The sequence below is a fragment of the Cynocephalus volans genome, chromosome 10 (assembly GCF_027409185.1).
Source record: "Cynocephalus volans isolate mCynVol1 chromosome 10, mCynVol1.pri, whole genome shotgun sequence".
Lineage (NCBI taxonomy): Eukaryota > Metazoa > Chordata > Mammalia > Dermoptera > Cynocephalidae > Cynocephalus > Cynocephalus volans.
The window spans coordinates 26,182,109-26,199,810 of NC_084469.1; the positions used below are offsets into that span (position 1 = coordinate 26,182,109).

Here is a 17,702-nt window from a genome sequence, read left to right on the forward strand (position 1 = left end):
AGCCTGAGCAAGGGAAGACAAGCACCTGATCATCTCCTTTCTTAGTCTCTCTTGTCTGGACATCCACTGGGTTAAACCAGTCAACTCTGGAAAGGGCTTCCCTCACCCCTTTCTAGCTTCCGTGGGTAAGGATGTTGACCTTTAGGGCTGAACAGATTCAGTGCCTCTCCCAGCTTCCTGGCTGGCTCACCTGTCCCGATGTAGAGGGTTCGATAGCACATGTTCACAGCTCCTCCCAACCCTAAGAGAGGGTAGAACACAGCTCGGGCCTGTACCTCCTTTCTTTGCACTATAAGACAAACATAGAGATAGGATCATTCAGAAACACTGAACCTGTGACCCAAACATAAACCAACAAAACCTGGACCTTTGGATCATGGCCTAGAGAAAATCCCACTGGATGACATCTTTCCAAACTCACATCTGACACTGATCTGCTTCAGCAAGAAACTTCTCTCCCTACCCACAGCATTTCCAATACGGGGCAAGAAGGATTATCTTTGAAGATAGTCATATTTTAAGATTCTGGGCTGCTGGTTGGCTTATCAGGAATATTCCAGCTGATACTACAGGGAGAATATGGAAAAACAGAAGAAAGCACGGACCAGTGGTTCTCAAACTTTAATACACTGAATCACCTATGGATCTTGTTAAAACGCAGATTCTGATTCAGTAGGTCTGAGTTCTGCATTTCTAACAAGCTCTCAGTCGATGCTGATGCTGCTGGTCTGGAGACCACACTTTGAAGCAGCAATGCTCTTAATGGCTAATGCTCAGAGATATCCAAAGCAGAGTTAACCACTTGGGAAGAATTTCCAAGAGGCTAGCCAACTCTTACAGAGATTTCTCACCTTGAACTTCAAAAATTCCCTCTTGGGAAATCTCTCTAATTCAAACAGTTGAAAGCAATTGAGCAGAAAGCACACCATATACCCACAGGTACTTGGTAGCTGCTTTGCTGTGTCTCAAAGTGGACTTGTATGAAAATTATAGCAGACTTCCTCGAGTCTGATCAGAAAGCTGTGGTTGCCATCTCTTTCCCACTCTCTTAGAAAAAAAAAACCCATGGTGCTTTATTAAGCTCATTAAATGCACACAAGGAGGTTTGAGATACTGAAAGCTGAGATTCTGCAAGGAGGTGAGGTGGCTGTTCACGTGTGTGTGGTGGCAGGCGTGTGTATGCACACCTTCTGTGTGGTGCCCTCCAGAAGCCAGCGGATGTGTCCCGACACTGCCTGGTGAAGCTTGGACCCGGGAGGGGAAAAGCTGATGTATTCTCTGCAAGGCCAGAAACTTGATCAGCTTCTCGTCCAGCATATTTATCTCGATTTCTATTAAGCAAAGAGAAAGATTAAAAAGCAACTGAGGTGGAAATGGAATGTGGGGGTAGATAATGGTCACATAGCAAATAGTTCAGCATTTCTAAAATCCAGCCAAGTGATTTTTGCTCAAACAGCACTGAGTACAGAGTAGTGCTAGGATCCAAAGCCAGGCATATCACTTGGTATTTGCAGTGAGAGATGGGCCCCAATGCAGTCTGTGCAGATGCTTTGTGTAGTTTGGTACACTAATTTTAGGTAAAGTGGTCCTAGAAAGACAGAATAAAATAAGCCACTTGCCCATCTATGGGGGAGGGCCTGGATGTCTCATATTGAGACTTAAACTTTCTACCCACCCTCTGTTCACTGAAATCAAGATCTATCCTTGTTCTCGTTGGCTTTGGGGGTTTCCCACACATGAGGCCCTGCCTTTTGGGAGCAAGGCTCCTGCTTTTATTCTGCAAGTCTGGATGATCTGCCTAAAGTGATTTTGTTCTTTTCTCACTGGTTCAGCTGGGCTCTTGTTGTCCCTTCATCTTTAAGTGTATATGCACACGTAGAAGGCAGAGGTAGGAGAAGGAGCTTGCTTTCTTATCCTACTCCTCTACCCAAAGTGAACTCTTCATCCCCATGTCCCTAGCCCTCTGAGATCAGGCATCCCCTCTTTCCCTTTCTGAAATGAGCTGAATGCTGCACTAGAACAGCACTATGGTGGAACAGCAGCAGCTCACTCACTCACCTCCATTGACATCCATAAATGCTCGAAGTGAGTTGGTGAGGTCCACCATGGCAGTAGAGTTGGCTGGGAAAGAGGGTACGGTTAAAGCGCTTCCTATGGATAACGTGCCGGGGCTGACCTTGCCATCTGGGGACGGAGCAGGAAGACTGTTACTTACGTCGCCTGAGGGAAACCCACCGGTCCAATCCCCTACTGCTGAGACAGGTCTGGATTTCGGACCCAAGGTGATGTTCCCTTCTTGATTCTCAACCCATAGGCTCTGGAACTCCTAGAGCTAAAAACGTGTGGTGAGGAAGGGCAGATGGAACGACAACGCACCCGGGCACGCAGGAGTTTCCAGAGCACTGAGAACCATTGTGATCCTCTGCTCTGGGGAAAGTGGTGGGGTAGCTTCATTCTCTGGGCCATGACCACCTCCCTGCTACCTCTACTCTTAAATAAGTGGTGCTTGCCCCTGCAGTTCCTGCTTACTGAAATATGACTCACGCAGATAGCAAAATCTATCCATGCTGGTATTAAAAGATAAACAGAGACAAGAAAATAGCCAGAGAGTAGGGCCATCTTGGGACCAGGGGCCCCCATGCAGAGAAATCACAGTCACCTGGTTACCGAGACTCCCAGCTGACTAGGAGGCCGGCTTCAGTTCAGACGGGAGAGACCACAGGGGGTTCCAGCAGCATCTGAAACCTGGTTCAGATGCTGGGGTCAGCAACCTCAAGGTCTTGAATGCTGACTTGGGACAGCTGAGAGAGCAGGTCCACGCTAGGCCAAGTATAGACTAAGGAACTGCCCTTTGGCATGGGGCCTCAGGAGAAGCTTCAGGGCCAGACCAATCTCTGTGGGTATCCCACTCTGCAGCTATTATGAAAGGCAGTGCTTCCTGCCTATTGTGGAGTGGCCCTGCTTCCCTGACATGGAAGTTCCTCAGATGAGCTGTCTCTGAGAATTTGAATCGGGTGTGGATTTAGTCTCCTGTGTGGATCATGAAACAGTAAGGCTATTAGCCAGAATCTCAGGCTGACCACAGTGGTTCTAGAGAACATATTGCCTTCTTCTAAGGTGACAGAACAAAAGAGGCAGACTAGGCCTAGAAGGTGTGGGAAGCAGTCAGGAGACCCAGGCTGTATTTCCAATCCCGTCACATTCAAGGAAATCACTTAAGCTTTCAAAGCTTAAGCAGTCCCATCTATAAAATGGGGACACGTTAAGGTACTCTTCTATTATAGAAATGGGAGGAGGACAAACAATACAAAGATCAGAGTCCTCTGAAGTGTTCACAGGGATATAAGTGTGTTTGGAATCTTAAGTCTCGTCTGTCAGGAGAGCATAAAATTATTTCAAATCACCCTGAGGCTGAGCAGAACTCACCTGATGATGGTGCTGGTGAGCAGAATCGTTGGTTGGCTCCTGTAGCCAAGATACCATCTCCTGCTGCTTGAGGGGGAGTGAGCACCCGGGTGGCATTTGGGGGTGAGCCCAGTGGCCTTGAATCTGTCAACGGAGGTCCTATCTGTGATTGGACAGTCTTTCTTTGCAAAGTGCTGGTGTTCTCGATGCTGGCACAAGAGCTGGGAATGGAAGGGGGCAGGCTTGGGACAGGAACCAAACTCCTCTGGGGGCAAGGGCTGGGGCCAGTAGCATTTTCTGTCTTCACAATGATGCCAACGGTGTGGTTCTGAAGCCCCCCAGCTGCTGGTGGCGTGAGGGGTCGGGGCCAGCCTTGCCGGTGTGAGAGGCCTGGTAGGGGGTTGTTAGCGCCTGGATGTCGCCGGGGGTCCGAGGAATCAGTGGGGCTGCTGTAGGGGTGTGGGCCGTTGGCTTTCACCTCTGTGTTCACTGGCCCATTGGCAGTCCCACAAGGGGCTTTCTTGGATTTTTCCGCACAAGAACTGCAGCTGATGTCCTCTAGAGCTGGGGGCTGGTGAGGTGGAGAGCAGCTCAGGGAATTCTGGGTGCTAATCCCTGACGGGCAGGACAAGGGGTAGTGGGAAGGTGTAGGTGCCTTATCAGCTGTTTGCAGGGAGGTGGTGATTGAGCTGTCAGTCACAATAACAGGCTTAATATCAGCCTTCTCTGTCTGTTCAGAGTCCCAATGCGAAGGCATCTGCTTAGCAGATAAATGTTTCAATATGCTGCACTGGAGCGCAACAACACTACAGAGCCACTGCAATGGAAGGAGAGGAGAGGAGAGTGAGAGCCCTGGGAGACGCCGGTCTTTCCTGCCACAGCGGTCAGCACCACAGCAGAGCTGACAAGCACTGTTTCCAAGGTCCCATCGTGAATGCTCAGAAAAGGTGTATTTGACTCCTGATAGGATTCCATTTCCATTCCCAAGCAAGACTTGTTATAGTCGGCAGGCAACACCCCGGTCAGCAGAGCTTGGGATTTATGTTTTGGCTCTGTGCCTAAGGATCATCTTGAGACCAATGCTCAGCAAGTACTCTAAGCACCTGCTGTATGTCCAGAACTATCACCTAACCTCTCTATGGGTCTACTCATCTCTTTCTACAATATACATTTGCCCATCTCACAGTGCACTGAGGGACCGATGGAGAGAAGCAGACCAGGTGATTCTGTAGTTCTCTCTGCCTTTGGGATCTGAGCCAGAGGTTCTCTTGGGAATACTCAACTCTTGGGGGATTGGGGAGATGAGAGAGGATGGAGATGGGAATAACAATGAGGCTACTTCCAACAGCAGCTGTGGTGAGATGGAAGAAGATTGGATTTTGAACCCCAGCTCTGCCTTCACTCACCTCTTGCTGCTCTGCCTGGGTGGCTAAGTGCTCAGAGTTCAAAAGGTGCATCTGTGATTCCTCAGGGATCCCATTGCAGATCAGCTCCCCATCCCGAATGGCCGCGGGTGCAATGAGAGGGGGTGGAAACTGGTACTGAGATTTTATAGCATCGGGAACCTGTTCAGGATAGACAGAAGGAGGAAGGAGAGGGAGATAGCAAACAACACGTCTGGTTGATTCTGCCCTGGCATGCTGTTCTGTCTGTCGTGCTAGTGACCATCCACTCTGGGGTCCACAGAAGACAAGGAGGCTCACTGTGCTTCAACTGCTCTGTGTCCCCCATATCTCTTTGACTCTGACACATGCACATGGCCTGAAAAGGCACAGAAATGGAAACAGCAAGAAGGGCCTTCACTTTTCTTCATCAAGGTCTAAGGCCTGCAGAACCTAGAAACCATCGTGTGTTATCTTCTGCTTTGGCCTAAGAAGTGTAAGACTGACACTGGACAGGGCTTCAGATTAGTACTCTAGGTTCTTATTGCTCAGTGTTAAGTTTGGAAGGTGGGTAAGCAGTAACTGAGAGATAAGAAGTTAAATGAGGTCACATTCTTGGTGGAAGTGCTCAGCATGAGGGCTGGCTCACGATAAGCACTCAATCAGTGTTAATTTTCTTTATCCATTCATTCATGACTCATGAAACAATTGAAGACTTCTTTGTTGCACAAAGACAGAAGATACACTCCGATGAAAGAGCCACACAAGCAAAGAGTCATTCATACATTCAACCAACATTTACTGAGCACCTCCTGAGACTGGGTACTATTCCAAGTCCTAGAGATGCAGAGATGAGTAAAACTTAAGCCTCGCCCTCAAAGAGCTCACACTCTAGAGGGGACATAAACACAGAAATATTACAATACAATGTAATGGGTCCTAGAATAGAGGCATGTCTAAGGTGCTATTAAAAAAACATAAAGGAAAGTGCTTATTTTAGTTTGGGGGACAGGAGCTTGGGATTAGGGAAGATTTTATAGGAAGTCAGTATTTTAGCTGAGACTTGGACATTGAGAAGGAACATCTAGGCAGATAAAGGGGAGCAGCATGTAAGGCACAGGGATGTGAAAGCACTTGGTGGATTTGGAAAACATCCACAGAACTAACAGATTTGGTGGACAAGTCCTTATAGAGGATAAGGAAAGAGGAGCTGAAAATGGTTCCCAGAAATGTGGCTTGAAGGACTGGGTAGAGATCACTGTAATTCATTGAAATAGGAAACAGAAGGAAGAGCAGATTTGGAGGTAGAGGACTTTTGGTCCTAGGCAGGTTGAGACTGAGGTATTTGTGGGGTAGGAAGGCAGAAATGAATCTGGATACAAGGAGAAAGTCAAGGAACATGGAGTTGAGAGTCATCACCATATCAGTGTTAGCTGGTGCCATGGGCTTTCTGAGATCACCCAGGAATGGCAGTGGGGAGGAATGGAGCAGTGGACTGGTCTAAGGCTGTCCCCTGAGGAAGAGTGGAGAGGTAGGTGGAAGAGGAACTCCCAGCAAAGATATAAAGTTCTCAGCAGATTTTGCCTGCACTGTTGTAATCAAGGGTAAAGGCCAATGTTCTAGCAGAGAGCTGGGGTTCTCTGCCATTGTCCTAAGGTGCTACAGTCCTCATTTCCCTCTTAAACTGTACAAGTACAAAATAGGCAACTCATGCCCTTAAATTTTCAAGAACAGGGAAACATTTAAAAAGGGGAGGAGGTACCATACAACAACTGGATTTTATCAAGGCCTCCTGGCCTGTTCACTTCAGCGGCCAGGCTCTCTTCCAAATCAACACAGTGAATTACATAGTCTGGATTACCTTTGGATTCAGTTAACTGAGGAATGAGGCATGGCATCTCTAATATCCCCTACCCCCAATCAAAAACATTTTTCAATTTAATTTTAGAAAACTTTTCCATTTAAGTATAAACATTTACCCAGTTAAGAGCTCGCTGTACAATTTCCAACAGTTTGCATCTTGCTAGTGCTGACACCCACTGGAGGTGGTGGAAGTGGTGTGATTGATTTTAAAGTACGGCTGCCGCCAAGTGGCCATATTTGAGAATTGCTGGTTTCCGTTGGCACACAGGCCTGTCCATGGGATTATTTCAAAATAGAAAAATCAAGTTTATATATGGGTATATAGTGTTGGGTCCTCTAGGATAACTGAATGAGGGGATTGAATGGTTTGCGAGAAATATCTTCAACACCACCAGATGCTTTCAATGAGGGAAATCTTTCAATTTCTGTGACACATTTTAGCAACTGTCAAGTGCAAACAAATGGTAGGTATTATTACAGCCATGCTACAATTGGTGTATTGGAGTATTGGTGATATATTAACAGCAGCTTGGAAAAATAGATTTAACTCTCCTTTAGATATTTTCTTCTTAAGTTCCTCAGCTGGGAATAGCTCCTCACTTTCCACAAGACTCTCTGCTTAATCACTCCCATCTTCAACTCACCAGATAGCTCTGGAACAGGGGCCATCTAACAGGAACAGACAGGATGAGTGTCAGGTGAGGTGACAGTAACAACAGGGCACATGTAGGTTTGGTGGGATGGGTTAAACAGTGCTTATCCTTTGAAGAACTAGAGACTTACAGCTTTGAAGGTCTACTTGGGGTTTTAATAATCAAGTATTAAAATGTAAGGTCACGTTCATTACTTGCTGAGACACCACAGACAAATCTCTGGTGCTCCAGTCTCCCTTTCTGTAAAACTGGGACAATAATCCTCTGGTTTATCCCATGAAGGCAATCAGAGACCACCATCCTGCCTGCACTCACCTTCAAGCTTCTTCTTTTGACCGACTGGAGCACACGGCGGTTAGGAGGGTGCTTCTTGTGGATTCGGTTCAGGAAGTCCACTTTGACAACGTGCTGCGAAATGGTGTCCTGGAAACGATCAAACACCTGGCACCGATTGCTCAGCGTCATATTCTTCTGGTTCAGCTAGGGACAAAGCAGATACAACCCTGTGGTGAGCCTCAAAAGGCACCTACCTCCCAGTTAACCCGATTCTCTGGGTTTGAAAACTAGCTCTCAGCCAAATGGGTTCCTTTAGTCAGGGACCAGGATGTCAGCACTCCCATCAGAAGGCAAGGGAACATGGATGATACTTTCCCCCTCAGTTCTGCCTAATCAGTGGAGGAGAGCTGTTATGTTCCTATTCCCTACAGAGGCTTGAGGAGGACAGTAAATAGGGAATTAGCCAAGAAGTACCCTTCCAAATACAGCTCTGACAGTCTTCTGCTCTAGTTCAGAGCACCCTTTGTTAGGGTACCCTAACAGCAGCACAGGTTTCAGAGGAGACACAGGCCTTGGCCTTTAAAAAACCCAGATTCCCTTCCCAGCAAGGGACTGTTTCACAGGAAGCAAGACTGTGCCCTACATAGGAGCTTGGCTGACAGCTGGGTCAGAACCAGAATCCTGTGTGCCCCACCCTATTCCTTTACTCCATGAACCAGGGAGTTTTAGCGAATCCATCTCAATATCAGTTCTTCCTCCATGGCAGGGGAAAAACCTTGGACTGCTCTGAGAGGCCAAAGGGACAGAAGAAAAGATTTTCTGCAATAGCATGTATAAGGCGTAGAGAAAATATGCTACTTTTCATCTTCTACATCTGGTCCCCTACACTTCATGCAAAAGGAAGGATGTGTTGCGGTACCTTCCTAATTAGTAAATCAGGCAAAAACCTTTAAATGGTAATTAAAATTTAACCAACTCTCATCTGCTGGAAAGTTGCTCTGAGACTGATATTTGGGTAAAGTGCTTATGGTTATTTTTTTCTGGTTCAGCAAGAAGCAAAACAAGACACTCAAACTGAGCCTCAGAGAGAAGCTTCTTCCTAGTTAAATCTTTCTGAGTGGCATAAGTCAAAAGAAGAGTGCAAAGTAACTTTTCTCTTCCATGTGTGCAAGTCCAGGTCTTTAACTGAGATTCCCCTCAGTGTAAGGTTGGAAGCACATTGCCATGCTAAAGGTCAACAGTAATTCCATGGTTATCATCATTTGATAGACAATGTGTAGTAGAAAGGCCGCTCTTATGAGGGAGCTCCTCTTCCTGAAGTCCTCCCCCATTCAACCTGTGAGTGACTGTTCTATTTGCCTATTAGGATATGTCCTCAACCTCTTTGGACATAGCAAACGACAGCTCTGTTCGAGCCCTAGGAAGCAGTCTGGAAAACCTTCCCAAGTCTCCTGGGAGATAAGGTAATAGGACCCTTACATTATTCATTCATTCAACAACTAACTTATTGAACACCTATTATGAGCCATCACAAGGTGGCTGTAAAGAATTAAACAAAGCAAGAGAAGGGAAAGAACCTCATTTGGTGGCTGGAACACATGTATTGCAGAAAGTCAATCATTTATTTCCTTCGGGTTGGATCTAATAAATAATAAATTCCCTTTTTATGGCTGTAACATCAACTGCTTTATTCACTGTGGGAGAAATTACTCACAACCAACCAAGCACTAGAGGGTTAAGTCGGCCTGTGCAGCAAAAACAATGTATTGTGGGAAAAGGCAAAATGCTCAGCTGAGGTATGTCAAAATAATCAGAATTTGAGTAGGATGGTTGGCAGAAACCAGCATCTATGAGATTACAGTGAACTCTGGCACAATGCTGACCTTAATATGCTTTCCACTGACTCGGTCCATGCCCCAGCTGTGCCTGTAGAGGACTGAATAGACACTGCTGTGCTTACCACCACATGTTCGATGTGATTCGGACACATCCATCTGCCCAGGGGCATGGCAGTGAGCGGTGGCTCGAGGCAGTCCATGTGAAACAGGAGGGGGCAATAGTCACACTGGATGAGAGGGGCCACGCGGCAACTCCTGCAAAAAAGGGACGTAGGCCATTATTTTGGTGAGATGGGAAAATTCAAACTAACTATGCATTGCGGAACAGCCTCTCCTGCTTAATCCAAACATTTTCCCATATCCCCCCCCCCAGTGATTCTGTTACATTAATGATTGGGAAGATGGATGAATTTGGGAGCTATCACCAGGCTCTCCATTATTCTCTTTTCTAAGAAGAATGTGTCTTCTGGGGAAGTGAATGTTTATTTGGAGTGGCTAAAGTGGCTGTCAGAGCAGGAATGATCAATGCTCAATATCTACTGGGGGAAGACAGCCAACTTTGCTCTGATCTTTCTACTCCTTAAAAGAGAGCAACTACCTCACTTAAAAAACCACTACCAACCTTTTTAGAGTATTAACTACAACAAGAAAAGATTTTTCTTCTGCATGAAGCACTTGGCAGAACTGACAACCAGAGAGAGGTGTGCTGGGAAAATGATTTTGTAATGTATTCATGTAAGCACGGTTCAAGGCGAGGAGGCTTAGCAAAATGCCCATTATGATTTGTACTGAAGCAATGATGTATCCTGGCTCAGAGTTCTGTTGCTCTACCATCTAGTTCCCTACAGCTTTCACTGTGAAACATTTCTGGTTTTTGGTTGCAGGTCGGTATGGAACATTTCTTTTTGATAGGTATTTTCTCCTGCTATCCTGCTTTGACCATAAAATAGTTCTTCTAACACACCTAAGCCAAGACCAACTTCAATAACTGAAGTAGCTGGTTCCTGTCACGAAGGAGATCCTATTTGAAGGAAACCAGTGTTTCAGGGAAGATACGCTAGGGTATCTTGGGGTTTCTGGAAGTCATCCAGTCTGATGCACACTGATTACCATGGATACTTGTACGACTTTTAAGTTCACCTTTAGTGATTTAAAGGTGCGTTTCTTTTCTTTTTTAAAGACGACCGATAAGGGGATCTTAACCCTTGGCTTGGTGTTGTCAGCACCACGCTCAACCAGTGAGCTAACCGGCCATCCCTATATAGGGATCTGAACTTATGGCCTTGGTATTATCAGCACTGCACTCTCCCGAGTGAGCCATGGGCCAGCCCCAAAGATGTGTTTCTTTCTTTTTTTTTTTTTTTTAAAAGATGACCGGTAAGGGGATCTCAACCCTTGACCTGGTGTCGTCAGCACCACGCTCAGCCAGTGAGCGAACCGGCCATCCGTATATGGGATCCGAACCCGGGGCCCCGGTGCCATCAGCACCGCACTCTCCCGAGTGAGCCACGGGCCGGCCCGATGTGTTTCTTTTTAAGGGACCTTTTGTCCCTTCTGGCCAGAATTTTTCCTGCTAGCTAGTCTAAACATCTCATGCTTCAGTTTAAGTCCAACTCCTCTTGTTCCAGTTTCTATCAACACAGTAAACAGTAGTCCTGTACTATATTCTTCAGGGCATTTGTTGTTAACATGTTCAAGGCTCTGGTCAGTCAATTAATCAGTCAGTCTCTGTGTACTCATACCATCAGAATATGGGCTGTCCACACTTAACATACATGGTTTGAAAGAGGTGATGGAAGAGAGACAAAGCATCATTTGCTGAATATGAGGAAGAGACCCTGGGTGAGGACGAAAATACCTGTTACACGTGAAGCAGACTTTGACTGGTAAGGGAACAAGACCATTGTGATCTAACTCGTGCTGTGTCTTCTTAACATTTTTCCCTGTGGTTTCCTCTTTTCTTCTCCTCTTGCTAGAACCTAGAAAAGAAATTGGTGGTGATGAACTATCCCTGGCTTCAGAGTTCCTGGCCTGAATATGGAAACAACATTAAGATCTAAAGGAATAGATCTTAGCAAAAGAATGTGCCATGACGTAGACATGAATCTCTTTCTGAGGCCCCCCTGGGCTGGTTTCAAGTGAGAAAAAAGAATGAGAAAGGGAAAGAAAAGGTGATTGAGACATAAATCAGAACCATGATCAGAAGTCACCTTTTCTGTAGCAGAAACAAATCTGTTTTGCAAACATGAAATGGTCAGAAACCTAGGTTAGACACTGGCAACCTAAGAAATAGAAATGCCCAAATCAAATGGTTAACAAAGACTATTCTATGGAAGCAGCTGAAGAAGACTACATTTTTACCACATTTTTATATAAATCAGAAAAGTTTTGATTCCATATGATTCCTTCTTGAGCCTGCCAATTTCACTTTTTCTGGGAAGAAAAAAAAAAAGATCTAGAAGCCTTGTGGTATCAAGTAGAAGCCATGATTTCATTTAAAAAAAAAGGGTGGGGGGGCAATTTGGTAACAACTATCAAAACTATAAATGCATAATCTTGATCCAGCAACTTTAATATTAAGAATTTATCTTATAGATACACACACTCATCCATATATGTGCACAATGATGTATTTACAAAGTTATTAGTTGAAGCACTACCACTTGCAACAAAAGATTAGGAACAACCTAAATGTCCATTAATAGAAAACTAGTTAATAAATTATGGCACATCTGTATAATGCACTATTACACAACCATTAAAAAACTGAGGAAATTCTATATTAATATGGAAAGACCTCTAGAGCATACTGTGAGGTATAAAAGAGCAAGATGTATAACAGTATTATCTAGTATGCTATTTAAAGGGAAAATAATGAGCATACACCTGTATTTGCTTATATATGCACAAAGAAATTCTAGAAGGATAAACAAGAACCAACCTGTAGTTATTTATGGCAGATAGGGATGGGAGGAACATTTTCATTGTAAACCTCTTTTTTATATTTTTTGATTTCTGAACCATGTAAATGTAGTACTTCTTCAAAAGAAAAAAAAAAAAAAAAGAGAGAAAATATTGGGAAGGAGCAGGAAAGTAGTTTAAAATGGAAAATTGAGTAAGTACTGTAATAGCTAAAACCTTCAAGGATCACTCCAGGCAGAACCAGGAACAGGAACCCATGACAGTGACCCTCAGGTAGCACTGCTCTTTTGATGGACAATAATCCTTTGGGGGAGCTGGGATGGAGAGGGGACATGACGACGGTTTGGCTAACCTGGTAGTGCAGTGGTACAAGTCAGTTCATTGGGCAACTGAAATTGGGTGGGGTTCCGCTCCATGGCTGCAGCAATCAGCAGCTCAAAGGGCCGCCTTAGCTGGGGCTGCACATAGTCTGGCTCTGCTGCTACTGGCTCCTCGTCAACATCGATGATGTCCTCGTCCACGTCATTCTGCTCAGAGGTGGGGGTCTCTGTGCTAGCATTGGACGTAGGCGTGCCAGGCCGGCTGGCTCTCCTTTCCAGGATCCGGGCATGGGCGATGGCCTTGAGTTCAGTTTTGCTCGCTGATCTGTCCAACAAGTCAGTGTCACTGCTGGGGGATGTAGTCCGTTTTCCAGATTTGTCCACCAGTCCATTGACATGGCCCAGCTCCTTTTTCTGTTCTCGTTTCTGTGCAAATGAATACGTGGGCCCATCATGAAAAGTATCACAAAATAGAAAGAGATGGGTGATACAAAATCCTGCCAGACCACTAACCAAAATTATTAAAATCCTTTATGTAGAATCATCCACTTGGGGACTTGGAATACTGGTCTGTTCAAGTTCACACAATTATAACTGAACTAAAGTGACAAAACTACTGAATCAGGGAATCACCAGAAAGCACAAAAAGTTAGGAACAATTGTGCAAATCATACACCATTAACTGTAACTCATCACATGACACACAACATCTATAAAGTATAAGTCAAGGGGCTAAAAAGTTAACACAATGAGAATAAATTTAGTGAGACTAACTGAGAATAGTGAGAATAACATAGTGAAAAATCAACGAGATCATTGTAGTTTGCCCTGGAGCATCTTGACCGTCTGAATGGTTTAGAAAACTTTGCTCAAAATAAAGTCAGTCCACAAAAGCAAAGGTAAAAGGTAAAACAGGCAAGTAGAACTTCCAGTTCAGGGAGGTTGACTGCTGGTATGGAGGTGCACTACAAGGTGGAGGGGTGGAGAGTGGAGGGGAGCGACCATCAATCACGGTGTCCAAGAAAGATGGCTTTCAATGTTTCAATTTTAACTAAAACTCTGAAAAGTGACACTTCTTAGAATGTGGGAAAATGGAAAAAAGACTAAGTGTTCACTGTAGGAGTGGGTAACTAATAATATATTTTCCTCTAGGACTCCAAATAGACTGGTCAAATGAAGGTTTAACACTGGTCCAGTCAGGAGATCTGGGATCTTGTCCCAGTTCTGCCACTGATTCCCTCTGACCTTGGGTGACTCAGGCTGGTGCAGGAATTTTCCCATCTGTAAAGTGAGACTAGTAACACCATCTCGTCCTCTCAAGGATATGGTGGTGATAAAGAAGGCCATATATGCAAAAGGGTGACTCTGAGTTGGGGGGAACATCTAGCTTCCACTAGAAATCATGATAGGACCTGAATATCAGAGGTTGATGAGACCCACAGGATGTATCATTTCAATTCACTTCAGTGTAAATACAGAAGGCCAAAGGAGAATAGCGGTGGTGGTGGTGGTGGTGGAGGACGAAAGGGCAGATTTGGCACCAGTAGGCAGAGGTCCATATGAAAGCAGGTAGAGCAGTATCTCAGGAGAAGCACTCTATGTCAGAAAAAGGCATACTAAAATCCCCAGCAAGTAGCTCTGCTTCTAGAAAACTGATAAAGAGGTAACAGAGCTTTGGAATGAGACAGAATTTGGTTCGAATCTTGACTCTGTCAATTCGTCCTTGGGAAAGTTATTCATTTCTGAATCTCAGTTTCTTCCTTTCTAAAATGGAAATCTACTACTGGCACCCTTAGATGGATGTATGGGTTAAATGAGACAACATAAGTAAAACACCTGGCATATGATGGGCACTAACATAATGTTAGTCCCTTTTTTCTACCTTCTTTTTCCTGGTTTCATCTCTTCTCCCTCAGCTCCTTCTGATCCTTCCAAGTCTAGCTTCGAGTGGAGAGTTTCTAAAAGGCCTTCTGACTGGCAGATGCCTCTAACTGGTCCTGCTCTAATCTATTTGGGGATGCACAGGAAAGGATCTCAGAAGGTGGACAGGCTGGAGGATAGCCTGGTTTGTGGACTTCAGGAGAAACTGAACTACAGCTGTGGTTAGGTAGCTGATTTGACTTTGGCTTGCTTTTTAACAGGAACCCTTGTGCTCACATTTGAAAAATAATGTCTGCCTGTTTACCTTCTTTTTAAAGGCTAAAAACTGTTACACACATAAACCACAATCTCTTAATCATCTCCTCATCCTGTTTCTGCAATCAAGGAAGTCATCATTCATTGTGACATCATGTTCAGGGGCTGGGAAAACAGAGGTGATGTCACAACAAAGGAAAGTTGCTCTGTGTATAATTAGTGTGGGGGGAGGGCAGGGAATGGTTTACAATTCACAGATAAATTCTAATGCATGGCCTATAATTTGAGGGTTGGGCCAATCATAATCTGGGTGTAAACACACCTACTTCCTTTTTTGATAAGGGAGAAATTAGTTCTTGCACCCCACAAAAATTCTCGAAGTGGAAAATAACGAACCATGTTCTCGAAGCCAATACTGAATTATCAAAACCAAGGGAAGGCAGCTAAAGAGAGATTAGGCAACTTGGGAACAAGTGGTTTCAAAATCCTCTCCCCACAGTACGCCTGGCCAACCCTTTGGGTCAGAGAAAAATCCTTTTTCCATCAAGCTGCAGAAGCAGTCTTCTTTTTCTTCAACCATGGATAAGGCACCACATTCAGGCCACTTATTAGGTCAACAAGGAGATGAGACTACTCCTGTCACTAGTGACTGAACATGGCTCAGTAAATTAACACACCTCTTCTGCCTATTTCAGCAGCAAATGTTTGGATTTTTAGACCTTACTGGATTCCAGAGTCACCATGGGGAGAGTAGGGTGATTCTAGAGGCTGGAAGAGACAATAAGAAGGGATGAAAACACCTTCAGGGTCAGGCCATCTTAGCTCTACAATATCAGTGCTCTAGATCTGGCATTCTGAGCAAAGCCTTCAGGAAGCAGCATTATTACCTTTCGGCGAACAGTACATCGGTGACACATCCATTCCCCAGGAGGCAACATCTCTTCACTCAGTGGAGGGTTACTGCAGGGAAAAGACAAGGGCAAGGCTAAGTAACTAACCCTTTGATGCAGCAGGAAAAAGCTTAGCTGGGCCTGGCACAAAGCTGCATGTCCCTAAACTCCGATTTTGGCCAGTCCTACAGCACTGCTAGGGTTCTCTCATCCTTCAAAATGCTTACTCAGCATCATTTATAATAACCTAAGGAGTGAGCACCCCTTCCCATGTCTTAGAAAAAGAAGACAAATCCAGAGTTACACTGAGTTTACAGGAAAAAGTATAAAGAACTAGTTTAGAGCTTGGAGAGTCATTCCCAAACTCTGCACCATGCTAATAAAATCACTGAGGTCCTCCACACTGTTTGAAAAATCTGTTAAGTCCAAGCTCTTGCATCTGCTGTTCAAAGCCATGTCACACAGTCCCGTTACATTTTCCCAGGCCCCCTTCAAGTACCCTCCCGCCAGTCAAATTGAAGACTTGCTATTTCTTCCTCTAGAATACCCTTCTTTTAGAAAGCTATGCCTGTCAAAAGCCTATTCATCCTTTAAGACCTGCCTCAATCAACTCGTGGTGAATTAAAGATGGCTGCAAATTCTTTACTCCACTTCCCATCCACAAGTAGTCCATTTCACTCCTCTTGAATTGGGCTTGTCTTGTGACTTTTTTGACCGATAGAATGCAGCAGAGGTGACATTGTTGTAACTTCGAAGGATGTGCCTTAAGAGATCTGCAGATTCCACTTTTATAGGCTTGGAATGTTCCATTTCAGAGCCCTGCTGTCATGCTGTGAGAGGCCACGTGGAAGACTTGAGGTGCTCCAATCAGCGGCTTCAGCTGAACTCCAAACCAAAAGGCAACACCAACTACTGCTATCTGAGTGAGTCATATTGAACGTGGCAGCTCAGCTCAGTTGAATCTCTGAATTGATTACAGTCCCAGCCAACAACACATGGAACGAAAAACCACCCAGCTGAGCCCAGGCAATCCTCAGAATGGTAAGAGATAACAACTAGCTTCTGTTTCAAGCCACTGAGTTTTGGGGTAGTTTGCTATGCAGCAATAGATAACAAAACACAGCTCTCTATGAGGTCTTTCCAGATTACTCATATATCATGGACCTTGTGCTGCATGGTTTAGTTCTCTGTTGACACTTCTCATGCTTTGCCTTGTGTGACACTTCTCTAATTTCTTCTATTAGAGGGACCAAAACAATGACCGGATCTCTTCCCTCTTTATAACATAGAGGTTGTGTACACAGTAGTCACTCAGTAAGCCAATACTACTGAATCAAAACTAGAGGTGTGTAGGGCTGGCACACCTAGATCCTCTAGGTCATTGTTTTCCATTAAGGTTACACCAAGAGCCATACAGCACTTTATTAAATCCTTAAGAGGGTCACATTTATAAAGCCTACATAATAGTGGTTCTCAAAGTGTGCTCCCAGATCAGCATCATCAGCATCATCTGGGAATTTATTAGAAATGTAAATTCTGAGACCTCAGTACACATTGACTGAATCAGAAATTCTAGGAGTGGGGCTCAGCAATTTGTGTTTAACAAGTCCTCATGATGATTCTGCTGAACACCAAAGCTTGGAAACCACCACTCTATAGAATACTTAAGAAATTCCTAACTTTGGTTCTTAGAAGTCACCTACTGAGAATGGTAAGGAGAAAAGTTTTCTTCAAAGAATGTGAGAAATAGTATAAAAAAAAAAAAAAAAAAAAAGGAATATGTGAGTACTTTTACAACATGCAAGGACTATCCTTTAAGTCTCAGGGCTTAATCCTATGTCGTTTTATTGTTTCTAGCTCAAAACAGCACTTGGCTTGGCAAATTTTCCTACCTCCCACATCACCATGCTTCCCTGGATCCCTGAGCATACATGTCAGACGCCCACTAAGCCTACACAGCTCATTGCTTCCCTTCCTCCCTGTTTCCTTAGTGGAATCTCAGGAGGATGCTTAACAG

The 17,702-nt window shown here is 44.7% G+C and overlaps 1 protein-coding gene across 1 annotated transcript in view; it reads right to left on the reverse strand.

Moving 5' to 3' along the window:
* The window catches only part of PHF12 (PHD finger protein 12), a 38,738-nt gene that overhangs the window by 3,055 nt on the left and 17,981 nt on the right, over nucleotides 1–17,702 (reverse strand). Inside the window, exons 3-12 of the mRNA XM_063110172.1 lie at nucleotides 15,683–15,755; nucleotides 12,692–13,085; nucleotides 11,276–11,396; nucleotides 9,540–9,672; nucleotides 7,619–7,783; nucleotides 4,812–4,970; nucleotides 3,427–4,222; nucleotides 2,059–2,184; nucleotides 1,188–1,331; nucleotides 191–289 (exon numbers count right to left, since the gene is read on the reverse strand). Of these exons, the coding sequence (XP_062966242.1) occupies nucleotides 191–289; nucleotides 1,188–1,331; nucleotides 2,059–2,184; nucleotides 3,427–4,222; nucleotides 4,812–4,970; nucleotides 7,619–7,783; nucleotides 9,540–9,672; nucleotides 11,276–11,396; nucleotides 12,692–13,085; nucleotides 15,683–15,755 (2,210 nt within the window). The remainder of the gene's footprint in view (nucleotides 1–190; nucleotides 290–1,187; nucleotides 1,332–2,058; nucleotides 2,185–3,426; nucleotides 4,223–4,811; nucleotides 4,971–7,618; nucleotides 7,784–9,539; nucleotides 9,673–11,275; nucleotides 11,397–12,691; nucleotides 13,086–15,682; nucleotides 15,756–17,702) is intronic.